The sequence below is a fragment of the Canis lupus genome, chromosome 18, assembly GCF_003254725.2.
Source record: "Canis lupus dingo isolate Sandy chromosome 18, ASM325472v2, whole genome shotgun sequence".
NCBI lineage: Eukaryota > Metazoa > Chordata > Mammalia > Carnivora > Canidae > Canis > Canis lupus.
In genome coordinates, this window is record NC_064260.1 from 11400603 (window position 1) to 11418645 (window position 18043).

The 18043-nt window shown below is 37.8% G+C and overlaps 1 protein-coding gene across 1 annotated transcript in view; it reads left to right on the forward strand.

Moving 5' to 3' along the window:
• The window catches only part of LOC118349952 (uncharacterized), a 44929-nt gene that overhangs the window by 15417 nt on the left and 11469 nt on the right, over window positions 1–18043 (forward strand). The window contains exons 4-5 of the mRNA XM_049096412.1: window positions 12697–12761; window positions 17213–17542. Coding sequence (XP_048952369.1) covers window positions 12697–12761; window positions 17213–17542 — 395 coding nt within the window. The remainder of the gene's footprint in view (window positions 1–12696; window positions 12762–17212; window positions 17543–18043) is intronic.

Genomic DNA, 18043 nt, shown 5'->3' on the forward strand with positions numbered 1-18043 from the left:
CACAGCATTAGAGTTGCCCATAGAAGCTGCACAAGAACTATCTTCAGGTCTGGCCCACCCACATTCTACTCAATATGGGCAACCACAGAGGCTACACAGCTGGGTGCTCAGCCTGAGACTCTCCCTCTGCAGTATTTCTTGAGTTTTGCAGGGAGACATTGCAGATCCTGTTTGCACAGTGGGCCCCACGGGTTATCAGCAATTATGGTACAAAGTAAGCAGTTTGACCAATTCCCACTAAATTAGACTGTCTGAAAATACAAATGGAATGGTTCAAAGGAATATTCATTTGTCTGTTAATGCACTGTGGAGAGGGATTTCTAGTGCCTGAATAGTGCAAAGAAAGAGAGGAAAGGGATATACAGATTACATAATTATTCCTTATTACTACTTTGTAATTTCATTGATGGATATTACATTTTTTCAGAGGTAGAATGATCAGTCAAACATAAAAATTCCATGCATTGATTACCATTCTGTGGCCAGACTGAAGGAATCTACAGATTGCTTTATCCCTACGTAAATGGCAGCTATTTGGGTAATGGAGAAACCAAGGTGTAAATCCCGAATGCATCACTCTCGCTCCACATTCAGGGTCAATACTAGGAACCAAAAAAACCATTACTGATTGAAACAGGCCCTGGAGCACATCAGGTGGCTGCAACATGGTGGTTATGCCTCTAAGACATTGTTCTCAGGATTCTGTAAAGAAAACTAAAAATGTCTATATGATTCAGTTGATTAAAAGAAGAATAGCGTATGCTCTCTTTATCTGTAAAGACAAGTTTGCAAAGTCCTTTCACAAATTAACAAATTAAAAATCATGATTGAGAATAAAATCCTATAATTAGTACCTGATGGTCACCAGGTTTCAAAATAGATGGACACACAAGTAATGGGTGAAATTACAAAACCTCCTCCCCCCCCCAAAAAAAAAAAAAACAAAACTCCTCCCTCACCTCCTTAGAGTTCACTTTCAGATGTTGAAAAGCTTGAAACTTTGACAGCGTGGGGATCTGAACACATAATCACCATGCCTGCAGTTCATTTCTGGTGCCTGATATCATGACAACAGCTTCATTCTATTTCTCATTCTAAGAATGAGGTGGTGCCTTCTCCAATTGACTTATTTCACTCAGCATAATACCCTCCAGTTCCATCCACGTTGAAGCAAATGGTGGGTATTTGTCGTTTCTAATGGCTGAGTAATATTCCATTGTATACATAAACCACACCTTCTTTATCCATTCATCTTTCAATGGACACCAAGGCTCCTTCCACAGTTTGGCTATTGTGGACGTTGTTGCTATAAACATCGGGGTGTAGGTGTCCCGGTGTTTCATTGCATCTGTATCTTTGGGGTAAATCCCCAACAGTGCAATTGCTGGGTCGTAGGGCAGATATATTTTTAACTCTTTGAGGAACCTCCACACAGTGTTCCAGAGTGGCTGCACCAGTTCACATTCCCACCAACAGTGCAGGAGGGTTCCCCTTTCTCTGCATCCTCTCCAACATTTGTGGTTTCCTGCCTTGTTAATTTTCTCCATTCTCACTGGTGTGAGGTGGTATCTCATTGTGGTTTGGATTTGTATTTCCCTGATGGCCACTGATGCGGAGCATTTCCTCATGTGCTTGTTGGCCATGTCTATGTCTTCCTCTGCGATATTTCTGTTCATGTCTTTTTCCCATTTCATGATTGGATTGTTTGTTTCTTTGCTGTTGAGTTTATTAAGTTCTTTATAGATCTTGGAAACTAGTCCTTTATCTGATACGTCATTTGCAAATATCTTCTCCCATTCTGTAGGTTGTCTTTGAGTTTTGTTGATGGTATCTTTTGCTTTGCAAAAGCTTCTTATCTTGATGAAGTCCCAATAGTTCATTTTTGTTTTTGTTTCTATTGCCTTCATGGATGAATCTTGCAAGAAGTTACTGTGGCCAAGTTCAAAAAGGGTGTTGCCTGTGTTCTCCTCTAGATTTTGATGGAATCTTGTCTCACATTAAGATATTTCATCCATTTTGAGTTTATCTTTATGTATGGTGCAAGAGAGTGGTCTAGTTTCATTCTGCTGCATGTGGATGTCCAATTTTCCCAGCACCATTTATTGAAGAGACTGTCTTTTTTCCAGTGGATAGTCTTTCCTCCTTTGTCGAATATTAGTTGACCATAAAGTTGAGGGTCCACTTCTGGATTCTCTATTCTGTTCCATTGATCTGTGTCTGTTTTTGTGCCAGTATCATACTGTCTTGATGAGCACAGCTTTGTAGTACAACCTGAAATCTGGCATTGTGATGCCCCCAGCTATGGTTTTCTTTTTTAAAATTCCCCTGGCTATTCGGGGTCTTTTCTGATTCCACACAAATCTTAAAATAATTTGTTCTAACTCTCTAAGAAAGTCCATGGTATTTTGATAGCGATTGCATTAAACATGTAAATTGCCCTGGGTAGCATTGGCATTTTCACAATATTAATTCTGCTAATCCATGAGCATGGAATATTTTTCCATCTCTTTGTGTCTTCCTCAATTTCTTTCAGAAGTGTTATATAGTTTTTAGAGTATAGATCCTTTACCTCTTTGGTTAGGTTTATTCCTAGGTATCTTATGCTTTTATGTGCAAGCATTATATGGTCTCATTCATTTGGGGAATATAAAAAAATAGTGAAAGGGAATAAAGGGGAAAGGAGAAAAATGAGTGGGAAATATCAGAAAGGGAGACAGAACATGAAAGACTCCTAACTCTGGGAAATGAACTAGGGGTGGTGGAAGGGAAGGTGGGCGGGGGGTGGGGGTGACTGGGTGACGGGCACTGAGGTGGGCACTTGATGGGATGAGCACTGAGTGTTATGCTATATGTTGGCAAATTGAACACCAATAAAAAATAAATTTATAACAAAAAAAAAGACTCGTGTGGGGTTATCAAATGTAAGGGTTTCATGAAAACAGAATGAATCCATGCCACAGCAGTTTCAGGACCTTCCCAGGGGCAAATGCAGGTTCTTGTGTCCTATACCCTGTCCATCATGATTCCTAAGTGGAGTGGGTCCCTGCAGGTGGAACCTGAGGGCCTGGGTCTCAATAGGGCCTCACCAATACTCTAAGACATCTAAGACACAAAATTAAGGAGACCCTAATGATATATGGGGTCAGAGAATAATGAATCCTCTAAGAAATTAATGAATGAAAAGAGGGATTAAAGTTCTCACAGAGTCTGTGCTAAATATATGACACAAGTTATTTTATTTAATCCTCCAAAGAGCAATGTAGAATGGATTGAATTGGCCACAGGGGAGATGGGGTCCACCTTGATTTGTCAACACACGACAACCATGAAACGCTACAAGGGTGAATTGGTCGGAAAGGACAAACTTACCTATGTGGCTTAGATGTGACAAGATATTATGTAGCCATTAAAAACCTTGTTTTGGAAGAATGATACAGAATGTTTACAAGTTAAGTGAGGGTTCGAGAAAATTCCCTCAGATTTGTTCCATGATTGGCATTTCTAAGATGCGAATATTAAACTCTGAGGGGCCCAGAACATGGTTCCCCAAGAGAGGACGTGATCAAGATGGAAATCCAACAGTGGAGTCAGTATTTCCAGCTCTTCAACAGCCAAGAATTTTTTGTTTTTACATTTAATAATGAAATTATTTATATAACAATGTAAATATAAATGTATATATGACACTTAAAATGGTAATCTATTTGTATTTTCCCTTCTAAAAACATTAGTACTCTTTAACTCCCAGAAGTAAAGAAAAACCAAAAAGCTACAATCAACCATAATGGCAATAGTAGTTATCATGGAACAGGGGGTCTGCAAGATTTGCCCATGCCAGGCAAGCCCCAGTTCTGTAAATAAAGTTTTATTGAAACACAACCTTGACCATGCTTACAAATTTTCTGAATGTGCTTTGCACAACAGAGACAGTGTTGGGTAGTTTCATCAGAGACCCACAAAGCCAAAAATGTTGACCATTTGGCCCTCTAAAGAACACGTTTGTGACTTAGTGCCCTAGAATGATCTACTTTGAGTGACATTTATTTTTAGTTTATGTTTCCCTATTTTGCAGTATGTTGTCAATGACCCTTTGTTACATATCCATCCTCCCCATACTAAACGTCTTACTCTAGATAAATTGCTGAATATATCTTTGATTCATTTTCCTCATTTGAAAATGGAAAATATACATTTATTTACCTGAAAGAACTGTTGAGAGGAGAAACTTAAATAATACATAAAAATTCTTACAAGTGTTTGGAGCATGTCTTCTGCTCTCTAAAAGCTTTATATTTGCTTACATGGGTTATTATGGCATTTTTGAACCTAATATGACAAAATGTGAAACAAAACTCATGATATTTTCTTTTTTATTTTAAATAATGGAAACAAATGAAAACAGACAACTTATCCTTTCACACAATTCTAATAGAACACCTGCTGCTGTTCCTGGATTGCAGCCATGTCTATTCATTTCCTAACTATGTATGACTGTTTTTGTCTTGTTGTTGTTTGTTTTTTTGTTGTTGTTTGTTTTTGTTTTTGTTTTTGTTTTTGTTTTGCTACGATGTATGATGACAGATGTGAAGATTCCTCAACAGAGACCTTAGGACCAAAAGCCTAAATAAAATATTTGTTATCTAACCTTGTAGAAAAGAGTTGACAATATTTCCAGTGCAAAAAGAATAAGGGAATAAGTTTGGATTTACAACTAAAATTCAAGATATAATAAGAGAAAATATTGAGAAAGTTTACTCCATGAACATGAAAATAAAATTTGCATGGCAAAAAGCAGTATAAAATAAGGACACATAACAAACCATAAGGAAATATTTACAGCCTGTATAAAATGTAATGGTGAACTATGCCTAATAGTAAAATGCATTTTAAAAATGGAAGTAGACCATTTAGAATATCCTAAGAAAAATGGAAAGAAAACAACAAAAGTCAGTTCATGACAAGAAATATATACATAGGTCTTAAACTTATAAAAAGTTTATGAACTTCACTTGGTATAACATAAAGTTCAATTAAATCTGAGATACCATATCTCACTTGCCATAAGCCGGGCAAGAATATAAGTTTCACAATACTCTCTGTTGGCAATGCTATGAAAGTAAACAGGCACTCATACATATCTGGTTAGGATGCAAAATATACCATTTTGTGGGGCAATTGGGAAATATCTAACAGAAGTTAATATGCATTTATTTTTCAAGCTAGCCAAAACACTTTCAGAAATTTACTCTGAACTGTTTGAGGAACCTCCACACAGTTTTCCAGAGTGGCTGCACCAGTTCACATTCCCACCAACAGTGTAGCCCTACGACCCAGCAATTGCACTGTTGGGGATTTACCCCAAAGATACAAATGCAATGAAACGCCGGGACACCTGCACCCCGATGTTTATAGCAGCAATGGCCACGATAGCCAAACTGTGGAAGGAGCCTCGGTGTCCAACGAAAGATGAATGGATAAAGAAGATGTGGTTTATGTATACAATGGAATATTACTCAGCTATTAGAAATGACAAATACCCACCATTTGCTTCAACGTGGATGGAACTGGAGGGTATTATGCTGAGTGAAGTAAGTCAGTCGGAGAAGGACAAACATTATATGTTCTCATTCATTTGGGGAATATAAATAATAGTGAAAGGGAATATAAGGGAAGGGAGAAGAAATGTGTGGGAAATATCAGAAAGGGAGACAGAACGTAAAGACTGCTAACTCTGGGAAACGAACTAGGGGTGGTAGAAGGGGAGGAGGGCGGGGGGTGGGAGTGAATGGGTGACGGGCACTGGGTGTTATTCTGTATGTTAGTAAATTGAACACCAATAAAAAATAAATTAAAAAAAAAAAGAAATTTACTCTGAAGGCAGAATTTTAACACTATGAAAATATATATGCACAAGGTATTCATTGGGTAACTACAAAATGTAAAATTACTTAAGTGCATCCAAATATAGGAGATTGGTTGAATAAATGATGGATCGCATGTGCTTAGAGATGGAGAGAGCTGGAAATGGCACTGCTGACATTTTACAATAATATCCAACATAGCAGGAATGAAATATTAAACTTTGTTTGAGTCCATCATAGAATTGACATTGCAGGTTATGTGATTATACAAAAACTAGAGGCAGACAAGCAGTTGTAGTGAGGAACAGGAGGTGAGCATTTACTCATCTTGCACAGATCCTGTCAAACACATTCACCTGGTCACAGATTAAAGTTGAATTTGTTAATGAAATAATAAGAGCTCAGTAGACTAGTGGGAGAGGGTGAACCCCTTGGAACCATATAAAGCGTGTTTCCCAGTAGTTTTAAGCATCTTCTCTTGAATCCTCACAAAATTCTTGTAAGTATGATCAGGGACAATCCAGAGAGAGCTTCCCCCTTGATGCTGCAGAGAGGAACAACAAATATGGCTAAACTCCACCCAGCTGAATCTATCCCATCACCACTGCAGGAAAAAGAGACTTCATATCAGGGAGGGCACTAGTGGAATCCCACTGCAGTTGACGGAAGGCAAAGGAGGCAACCACTGGAGCTGTGCCTCACACATCTATGCTATGTCCAAAAATAACAAGATTTCCAGTGCGTTAGGATGGGCATCAAACCACTGCCTGAAGTAGTTGGGTACCTCCTGCAGCTGGGAGAGGAGACAAAGATTGAAAATATTGCACTTCTTTGGGATCCCTGGGTGGCTCAGTGGTTTAGCGCCTGCCTTAGGCCTGGCCGTGATCCTGGAGTCCTAGTATGGAGTCCCAAGTCAGGCTCCCTGCATGGAGCCTGCTTCTCCCTCTGCCTGTGTCTCTGCCTTCCCCGCCCCCCTTCTCTGTGTGTGTGTGTTTGTGTGTGTGTGTGTCTTATGAATAAATAAATAAAATCTTAAAAAAAAAGAAAATATTCCACTTCTGGAAAACAGGCAGGATACTTGTGAAGGCCACATCCTTATGAGTCCATTCCAATTCCACTGTATCAGCTTAAAATTGAGATTAAGAGAAATATCAGAGGATGTTTCCTTCCCTGGCCTTTCACTACCATGCTGGCAAACCTTGAATAAAAGTAATAGCGGAATAGATCGAGAGAGTCCCAAGAGGCAGACTTCCTCTAGGGAGTGGAAGAAGACTCTAAAATAAAATAAAATAATAAAATAAAATAAAATAAAATAAAATAAAATAAAATAAAATAAATAAAAGAGACAAAGTGGAACTGGAAGATTTTTGAATGTTTGAACTTTGACAACAGCAAATTTGAACCCTGATAACATTGCAACAATGAATTTCTAGTCCAGTCTAACTCCTCACTACTTAATCCAAGCCCAAATGATCCAAGGTCACTTTATCTTCTATCCTTACCTCTCTGGGGACTAGGCTGGCTTTGGAAGTGTGAATTTTCTCTAACTCTCCACCAATGAAAGCTTCCTGGGAAGGAATTCATACCAGTGTGAGCAATGGGGTGCTGACTTTCAGCGAATGAATGAATGTTGGAAGCTACAAAGCCTTTGGAGTGATATAAACCTAGGTTTGAATATCTGCTCAGCCACTTCACTGACACCACCATCCAGGAAAGTCACTAAATCTTGCTCATATGGTTTCTGGGGACTGAAGGAGGTTCCATACAGGACAGTTCTAGCACTGGGTCAACACGTCACACTGTCCTTTCCCATTACAGCTAAACTGCCTTACTGAGCCACCTCAGCTAACACAGGAACTCAGGGACTCTTGGAAAGTCACATCTTACATTGTCCTCTAAATAACAGTAAGATTTGCTGTATTTACAAACCTAAGAATTGTGAATAGGAAAAGAGTCCGGGGTAATAAAATAAAAGATTGTTTTCCTCCAAGAGTTTTCTTCATTCACAAGAGAGCATAGTAATGTCAGAGCATCTAAATCAAAAAGTACAGGAATTGTTAACATCCCCCCAAATTTGTGAACTTTCTTCCAACTACTGATCTATAAAATGTATCTTATTTCTGCATAAAGTTGTGGGATTATTATCTCATGATATACTGTAATAAGTCTTTTCTTCCAATTTTCATGATAGCCTTAACTCCCTACACTCTTGCCAACTATAGTGAAAAATCTATATCTGAAAGAGAAAAATACCTTAAGGATACACCTATCCTTGGTGTGCTTGTTGGTTGCTTTTTAAGATTTTTAAAAATTTATTCATGAGAGACACACATAGACGGGCAGAGACATAGGGAGAGGGTGAAGCAGGTTCCCTGTGGGGGTCCCAATGCGGGACTGGATCCTGGGAACCCAGCATCATGCCATGAACTGAAGGCTGATGCTCAACCACTAGGCCACCCAGGCGTCCCAGGATAGGAATGTTTGAAACAAAACCTAAAGGAAAAATGTGAAGGTGTTGACCTCCAAAGGGAGATAACCTGGAATGATTATAACATGAATGTTTGGGTGAGGTTTTTTAGGAACCTGGTAATTTTTTACACCAAAAACACAATAAAAATAACAATGAACAATCTTTCCTTGCTTCTTTTTTTAAAAGATTTTATTTATTTATTCATGAGAGACACAGAGAGGGACAGAGACACAGGCAGAGGGAAAAGCAGGGTCCCTGTGGGGAGCCTGAAGTTGGACTCGGTCTCAGGACCCTGGGATCCTGACCTGAGCAAAAGGCAGATGCTCAACCTCCTGAGCCACCCAGGTAACCCTCTTTCCTTGTTTCTAAAGCAAACTTCCTCTCCTGTTTTGTCTCTGAAGAACAAGGACTGCCACTGCCTCCCCAGTCCTCATTTATGCCCCCTTTTGGAGAAAATTCTGACCAGTCAGGGGCAATGCCAAATCCATGGATGTACAATTATCTTTCACTTGAGTTTCTTGGTTGACTATACTCCTTTCTTGTCTGTTCACTGTTTTTATGCCTACTGTCAACTTGTTCAAGCATCTCTGATTTCTCTCCTTTGGCTTTCAAATAAAGATAGCAAGCTGAGATTCTCTAAGGATCAAGTCTCCTTCACCAGAACAGCAGACAGAAGCTTGCAGATAGGTTGCAAACTCTCAAGGGTTTCCCTGGAGATGGCTATTGTGCAGCAGTATCGATAAAAAATGGGAGAGCCTTTGAAATAAATCCTGGATGGCTCATCCAAGATTACAAGCAATACTAGCCCAATTCCTGCTTGAACAAGGAATAAGAAAGACAACGGAGTCTTGTAAGTGATAATCCTCAATGTCATCAAGTTTGATGAATCCACCTGCTACGGAGGCTGCTGGGATCTCACAAGGTCATGCATGAAATCAGAAGGGGCCTGTAAGAATACCTTCTCCATTACTAACCCCGAACTCTTTTCTCGCTTGAGAAACCACGGCAGAGCCTTTCCTGCTCTCAATTACAGAATCATTAGCTGTTGGATCGGGAAGGGCCTTTGGACATACAAAGCCCACGCCCACTCCACAAATGGGGATGTAGGGAGCCAGGGATCCAAATGCCTTGTCCAAAGCTGGATATCCACAGAGGCAGGGCTCTACATTTCCAAAGCTCATGGAATAGCTTCCAAGAAGCTTCTGTTGAAACAAATCAGAGAACTGGGTTTGTTTTTTAATTTCGGTTTTAATGAGGAATCTATTTTTCTACAAGAGTTAGAATTTCTTTTCATTCCAGGAAAATATTTTCATCAAGGAATTATTTTCTCATTTTTTTCTTTGCCTGGTATATATTAGGGTTTCCAAATGGTAAAAGTGGCATACTGAAAATGGAGATGGAGACCATTATTCACATTTATGCAGTATGTTTCTGTTGGCATGATCATTTTTTCAGTTACTAATGCATATCCTCTTTCTGAAATGCAATCCCACATTGCTGACATAACAGGCCTGGTGTTTGTGAGAACAAAAGGGCTTTTCCTTTGATGCATTTCTGAGCAATTTCACACACTTGAACACCTGGAAATCAAAATATCTTAAGTCTCTGAACACTTTCTTGGTAATTTAGGAAGTCGTTGGTTGATCATTCCGTCCCTATCACTTCTTTTTCTTCCTTTCCTTTCTTTGCTTCCTCTTCTTATTTTCATATTTTCTCCTTCCTTTTCTTTCTTCTCTTTCTCCTCCTTTTTCTCCCCCTCTTTATCTCTCTCTCTTTCTTTTTATTTGCTCCCATTGTCCCCATTTTCCATCAGCACTTTTCTGTGTTTACTGCCCCCATCAAAACAGACACTTGGTTCAATTAATCGGAGGAAGCCTTATATAATATCAGCTGCCATGAGCCCTACTTTCAATGACCTCAAAGGATCAAATTGCCAGTGAAAGGTTTCTACCTTCTGGTCCTCCCATGAAGCTCCGGAGAACGTTGATGTTTTTGTAGACACTCTAACCAGTGTGATAACCTCTAACCGGGCTGGATCAAGATATTTACAGAAGGTACTAGGCTTATAGTAACTCCTCCTTGTAAGTAACTTTGTTCTTTTTTGATCCTGTAAATGAAGAATTGATAGATGTGTTTAAAAAAACAATGTAGGATCTTCTCAGCATATGGACAACAATTTTGCAGGTAATGGCCACTATATATGGTGATAAAAACACTTGAGCATAAAGTTTTTTTACTTCCCTGCTGCAAGAAGATTGAAATTCTACTTTTAGGAAATATACACACAACAGTACAGATGCAGACTTAAATTTAAGATCTTTTAGGACTGTGTCTGTGAACTATTTGTATAAGCTCTTGGTTCAAGGTGGCTTTCTTTTAGATGGTCTTTTCAGTGAGAAACACTTTGATGAACTAGCTCTAGTATTAATAGTGCTCCTGTCTTGGCAAATTGTACTCCTTTTTCTAGTTACCTGCAAAACAGGTATGACTGCTTTAGAGCTCATCTTTAAGAGCAGTGCAAAAATTTAACTCTTAACTGAATGACTATGGAGCAGTGGATGACTATAGAACATAAATCAACATATTTTTATGACTCTAGCTTCTTAGTAGGTCAGCTGAGAGTAATCACAATTTGTGCTATTGTGAGTATTGTGATATTGCCTTGAGACGGACCAGTTTAATGGAATTTGTGAGCTCAGTGAACCATTTCAGACCCAGAATCCATGAAGAGAGTCTGTCTGCATGGTTTACATCTTCATTTGTTCATTTATTGTCTCACTGAAGGTAGTTTCTATGCTGGACACTAGAAGGACATGGTTGCACAACATGTAGTCCCAACACTCATAAGCTTGTAGCCTAGTGGGTATGTATTCTAGATTGTGGCCTGATTGAGCCATGTTTTTTGACCAGTGGCTGCCAGAGACACAGAATGTGGGATTCATGAGCTCTTTTGCATTCTTAATTTATATAGTAAATACATATTTCTTATAAAATCTTTGTATCTATTTAGTGAAAAATTTGATAAAGATGCCTCAAACCATTTGATTAAAGACAATAATACCTTAGCTAATATTTACTGAGAATCAAATACCTCTGTTTCTGTACATTATTTCAATCCTTAAGAATGTTGTAGAGGATTTTCTTATTCCAATTTCACTGATGGAGAAATTGAGGCTTAGAGAGTTCAACTATTTGCCTAAATTCACATTACTAGTTACTATGGCAAAGTTTGGGACTCAATAGATATTTGTTTATGGTTTATACCACTAAATGCTATTAGAAACAGTAAGCCATAACTTCATTCTAAATCTACACTCTTTTGTAGTCTGACCTTTTAAATAGACTATGTAGTTGAATGTAATGAACTAGTAATACCTCATAATTTGTTTTACTCCTCATCCTCATGCAGAAAACAATGATTCTGCTTCTAATCACAGCACCAAAATTGCCTCTCTTCCCTCCCAAGACATTAAGTAAGTCATGTTGAATATGTATTTATTAAATTCTAACAATATGATACTTAGGGTATTTCTAAAAAAAAAAAAAAGGACAGGTCCTTTTGACACCATTCCTTTCAATCTTTCTGTATTGGTGTCAAATTTGCTGGAAATATCGAAGTTGGCAGAAGAACGGGAGGAATTATGCAGGACTAGCTGCGTAACTCAGAGCAGCCTTCCCACTCATGCTGGACAACTGCAGAAAGACCAAAACAAATAGGATCGTTTGATGAGCAGCACAGGATTTTAAATCAATGCCCTGGAACTTGTGAGGGTAATTTCAAGTTCAAAGGAACAGTCTTTCAGAAGATATAAGTTAAGAGATGATCATTAATATTTCACATTCCCTAACAACACATTCGACCTCCTATCAGTGAGGACTAAATTCTGGAAAGAACTTACCTTATAATCAAACCAGATATCCAACCTTCAATGTGTAGAAATAAAAAATTCCTACCAAATATTGAAATTTCATATAGTAAATATTAAAATATATTGCTTCTATTTTTGTCCTTCTGTTAAAATCATAGAAGTAATAAGTGTAAATTACACTCTAGGAAAAGAACTGATATGATACATGAAAACCTTTTAAGAAAAAAGATTCAGATGTTTCAGGAAATGATGAGAATCGGTAAAATCAGACTGTCCGATACCTGTGAGTGAGATGGTAAAGACAGACCCAAACTGCCCAAGCAGAGAGGGATCAGTTCATCCATTCTTCACTACATTCCTATCTAATGTGATTTTGCTTGAAATTCATCTTTATTTAATGCTAGCTGGCCTATTTATATATATTTATATAAATATTGAAAAATATGGGCAAATTTTATAAGGGGCAGAAAGGAATATTTCTGTAAAAGCTTTTCAGACAGTGCGGCTGGTCTGGCTGGTACAACAAAGTGCTTGGTCCTGGCACAATTCTCAGGGTTACAGGTAAAATTTTTAAAAAATTCTTCAGTACAAGGTAGGGAGGGGAGACAGACTAGGTGCTGGTACTGGCTCTGAATTCTAGGATTTGGTCCCAGTTTGGTCATCAGTAGCAGTGAGATGCTGGGAGAGGTGGTTGACTCTGTCCCAGTCCTGGGGGTAGTTGAGAACTAAGCTAGCTTGGAGGGTATTAACAGGGAGCTAAGTAGCTAGAGCAATGGTAGTCCCCCAAGGGGTCCATTAGCAATATCTGCTTCGAAAGATTTTATGAAAATTTGTGTGTCTTATTTATTTGATTCCAAAAATAACCAGTGGAGAAAAATAAGACAAAATTGATGAAGTTGCAATTTTGTCTATAGGAGATTCGTATAAGGTATCAACATATTTAACTGCACAAACATCTCTGAGAGTGTCATAAGCTGGGTTTGTTTTTTCCAAATTCAGTCTAGTAAATTTGCTCATCTTCATTAGCCTTAGGGATGAAATTTTGCCAGGATGAGGGACAATATTTCACTGGGCTGTTGCTACCTTATAGAATCTATTCCAATAAAAGTTTTCAAAGTCTTTTCACAAGGTTGGTGAAACACTGGAAAAGTAGAAGAAATGATATATTTTTATGCCTTTAGTGGTTGTGATCATAGGTCCACATGAATTCATAATTGAAAAGCAACTTTCTGGTCTCCTTTTTCCAACTGACTGCAATATAAATTCTAACAATCTAATTAAAAATTTGACAGATGTAACTCACAAGATTGAAAAAAATACTTTTAAGGAGAGGGTGGTTCAGAGAAAAATGTGGACTACGGACTTTTGGGTCTATCGCTTTCTCTATAAATATCCTTCAGCAAATAAATTTTGATTCACTGGTAATTGCTTTCTTAAAAATATGAAACTAATACATGCTTCTTAGGGAAAAATTGGAAAAAAGAAAAAAAACAAAGTATTGAAATTTGTAATGACACTTATTTTTTTCATTGGAGTTCGATTTGCCAACGTATCCTATAACACCCAGGGCTCATCCGGTCAAGTGCCTCCCTCAGTGCTCGTCATCCAGTCACCCCATCCCCCAGCCCATCTCCCCTTCCACTACCCCTTGTTTGTTTCCCAGAGTTAGGAATCTCTCATGTTCTGTAATGACACTTATTCTGTTAACATTTGCTATATTTCCATCCATTCATTCTGTCAATGCAATAACCATTTCAAGTGCATGTTGTGGAGATCAATGAAATTAAATATGGAAATAGCTACTGCATAGGTTGGGGCATGGTCATTCATTAAAAAAAGTCAGTTCTACAAGTTCTAATTATCACTCCGTGGAATTCTTTTTAAATCAGGAGTACAGAAAAATATATTAATTATGATCTCGTCTACAGGTCACTCTAGAACAATTGATCAGTTTTTGAAAGATAATTTCAATTTCTAAGACTCATTGTTACATATTTCTAAAAATGAGTAGAACGTAACAAGTATTACTACATATATCCTTAGCATCAACATAAGTTGATCCCTCACTTTACAGTGGAAACCTCTGAATGTAAACAATGGAGAATTTTTATACTGAATATATAAAATTACAGTAATATACATATCAGGTCAAATATTCACCTTCTTAAAAAAGATTTTAATTTTTGTTTATTTGAGGGATTTGAGAGAGTGAGCTCATGCATGAACTGGGGGGAGGGGCAGAGGGAGAAGTAGACTCCACTGAGCAGGAAGCCCAATGCACTGGGACCATCTCAGGACCCTGGGATCATGAGCTGAGCCAAAGGCAGATGCTTAACCAAATGAGCCACCTAGGTACCCTTCAAATACTCGTGTTTGGTATTTTATATCTTCATTGGAATATAGGAACAAATTAGAAATTATTTTTTTACAAATAGCACTCGAGAAATACTTTTTTTGCCCTCTTATTTCAATAAAAATTTTATTCAGACTTCTCACATGTATCTAAAATGTATACGTTAGGCCATCTGGGTGGCTCAGTGGCTGAGAATCTTCCTGCAGCTCAGGTCATGATCCCAGGGTCCTGGGATCGAGTCCCACATCAGGCTCCCCACAGAGAGCCTGCTTCTTCTGCCTGTGTCTCTGCCTCTCTGTTTGTGTCTCTAATGAATTAATAAGTAAAAATTTTTTAAAATAAAATGCGTACTTTAGAGCAAATTTCTGAATCATCTTAAGCTCTGATTGTCTGTTTGGTGACACCCTTATGATGATGTCACTAGATGTTTTAAGGAAAAGATAGTTATCCATTTACAAAATAAGTCATTCTGTCATTCTATATATTTACAATATCAGCATAAAGTATAGAGACTTTAGTCCCAAGTAATATTTACCATCCTTATTAAAAGTCTTTATTGTCTTTTTACCAGTATTACCTCCATAACTAGCTTCAAATGAGTGTATTCCAGGTTGATATCTTATCCAAGAGTCATGGTTGCAAAATAGAGTATTAGAAGGGCTTCTTTAGAAATGGGAATTTGCTCAAACTAAAACAGAAGGCAACCTCTTTTTTATGAGGCATAATGTTGAGAACAAAAGCTTCATCTTATGCTCTGACATTTCAGCATGTTTGATCCTGAATGTTTTCTGTTTACATAGCAGAGTGTGATTTGCAAATATCTTCTGCCACTTTTCATGTCACCTTCAAGGTAGACCTCACTGAACTATCAAGCTCTGGGACAGAAAAAGAAACAAGCTCTAATGCACAACCTATTTCTCATCTATTTATGCCTCTGATTTCCAAAATCTACATGAGAAGACCTAAAATAAAATACACAAGTACAGTTAGGCCTGGAGATACAAATGGAAGACCAAAAGCACTAAGGAAGAAAGTAGAAGGAAAAAAGGCCCGTGTATCTGGCTAGAAGCATAGGGTAGAATGTTCAAAGATAGGAGAAAAATGTAGTGCAGTACAACCTTTTAGTAACTGCTAAAATGAAGCACACCAAGTTTTCAAATATGTTTTGTTTTTCTCACCATAAAATGAGAAAAAGACTTCAAAGCATGAGTCCTTTAGCAGGACTGTGAAGTGACACAGTGGGCATTGCCTTCCACATCCAATTTGTAAAATGGATGAAAAGGTCTTTAAATAAATGCATTTCATTCTATTACTGCAACATTGCTATGGGCATCATGACATTTAATGTCACTTATAGATGGTGACCTTCAGCAGACCTGGTCAGGCAGGTAACAGCCTAATGATCTAATGTGACAATAGGGAAGTTTGGAGGACCAGGCAACCAGCCATTGATCATGTTAGTCCATCATGAAGGAAAACTGTAGAAGTTTGAAGCCAAACTTTGGACATGATCTGGACGGAAGTCAGTTTGAGGTAGAAATTACTGTTGAGAGCTTGGAATGCTCATAGATTGTGATGTTGGTGGGAAAAATATGCCATCTGCTTTGGACAAGACAGGCAAAGCAGTTCCATGAACTGACTCCATGTTACTAGGCTTTACTAGGTTTCCTTTGGTTTTCTGAACACTGAAAAGTCATTGGATAAAATAAGACAAGTGATTCCCTATTAATTGGTGTGTGAAAGACATATTTTCAATGAGGATCAAACGAAGGAATGAATCTCGATGCTCGATTGACATAGGTCCAATTGCTATCCCCAATACTTTATTCCCATTAGTAAAGGAAGTTCTGATCCCATCTGCAAGAAACTCTGACAATAACTTTTGACATATAATTTTATTTAGCATTTGAAATGAAAGAAAATTGAGGGGTACTACGACAAATTCAGCAGGCTATGTAGGGCAGGTTCAAATTTAAGGAGGGATGCTTAGACTCAAAATACAGTGTCTTCTCACTCAGGCTACAACTTCAAATGAAATTCCAAAATAAAATGTACTTTTAGTGAACATTCCCTAAAGCAGAACAAAAATCTGACCAGTGCATTACTTGATTAGGGTTCTATAAGAACATTTTTAAAAATAATCAGTAAAGTTTTTAAAAGAGAAGTTTTGGAAATATTGACATTTTGTTTCTAAATTTAAGGCATTGTAAATAATTTGGAGGTGAAGCAATACACTTTGCCTTACACAAAATCCTGCAGTGGTTCAGATGCAAGAATGAGATGTTCTATAAAATCAGAAATCAAGGTGAAGAATTCCAGTACTCAGAAGAGGGTATGAGATCCATATTTGTAACTAAAAGATCAACTCGATAGATTCCCATTCAAACGAGTGACTGTATATTGTGTCAAAATATTCCACGTTATGTTCGAGACTCTTTCACTTAATAGCTATGACTTTGGGCAAGTTACACATGAGAACCTCTATTCCCGTGGAAACTAAGAAAATAAGTACGTCATAAACCACTGTGGATGAAGGGCCATGACACACTAATTCTACAGCAATATTTCCTTCCTTTTACCATGTGCTAGTTGGTTCCAAACCACAAAATGTTTGTGTTTCTCTCATTATGTTTTTGTTGTTATTCCATTTTTTTCCCAGATAAAAGTGCCAATGAAGACACTTCCCCCAAGCCCACAGTTTTTCTTCCTTCGATTTCTGAAATAAAAATCCATAAGGCTGGAACATATCTTTGTCTTCTCGAGGATTTTTTTCCTGAAATTATCAAGGTAGATTGGAAAGAAAAGAATGACCAAACAGTTCTGCAATCCCAGCAGGGAAACACTATGAAGACTAAGGACACATACATGAAATTCAGCTGGCTGACCGTGACTGGAGCGTCTATGGATAAAGAACACAAATGTATTGTCAACCACGAGAGTGATAGAGGAGGGATTAATCAAGAGATTCTTTTTCCTTCGATAAATGAAGGTATGTACATACAAATAGGAATATAACCTCCAAGGACCCTTTGTTTCAAAGAGAAAACCCTATTTTTTTCTGTCAAGTATTCATGAAAACAAGCAATTAGAAATTTTTATCTAATGTTGTTGCCTTTCATGGTGCATATATATTCTGTACTTTCCCCATAGATTTCAAATAGTATGGGCTTTGAGGGCACCTGGGAGACTCAGTAAGTTGAACATCTGACACTTCATTCAGCTCAGGTCATGATCTCAGGGTCATGAGATGGATCCCTGTATCGTGATCCCCACTTAGCATGAAGTTATTTGAAATTCCCTCTCTGCCCCTTCCCACTATATGCTCTCACTCTTTCTCTCAAAATAAATAAGTATATCTTTTTAAAAAACAGTATGGGTTTTGGAACCTACAGAGAAAGAGAAAAGGACAAATTTACTTAGCTTTTGTCATCTCAGTTTTAGCATCCAAAATATTAATGTCACAGTGATGTTTTTTAAAGATTTTATTTAT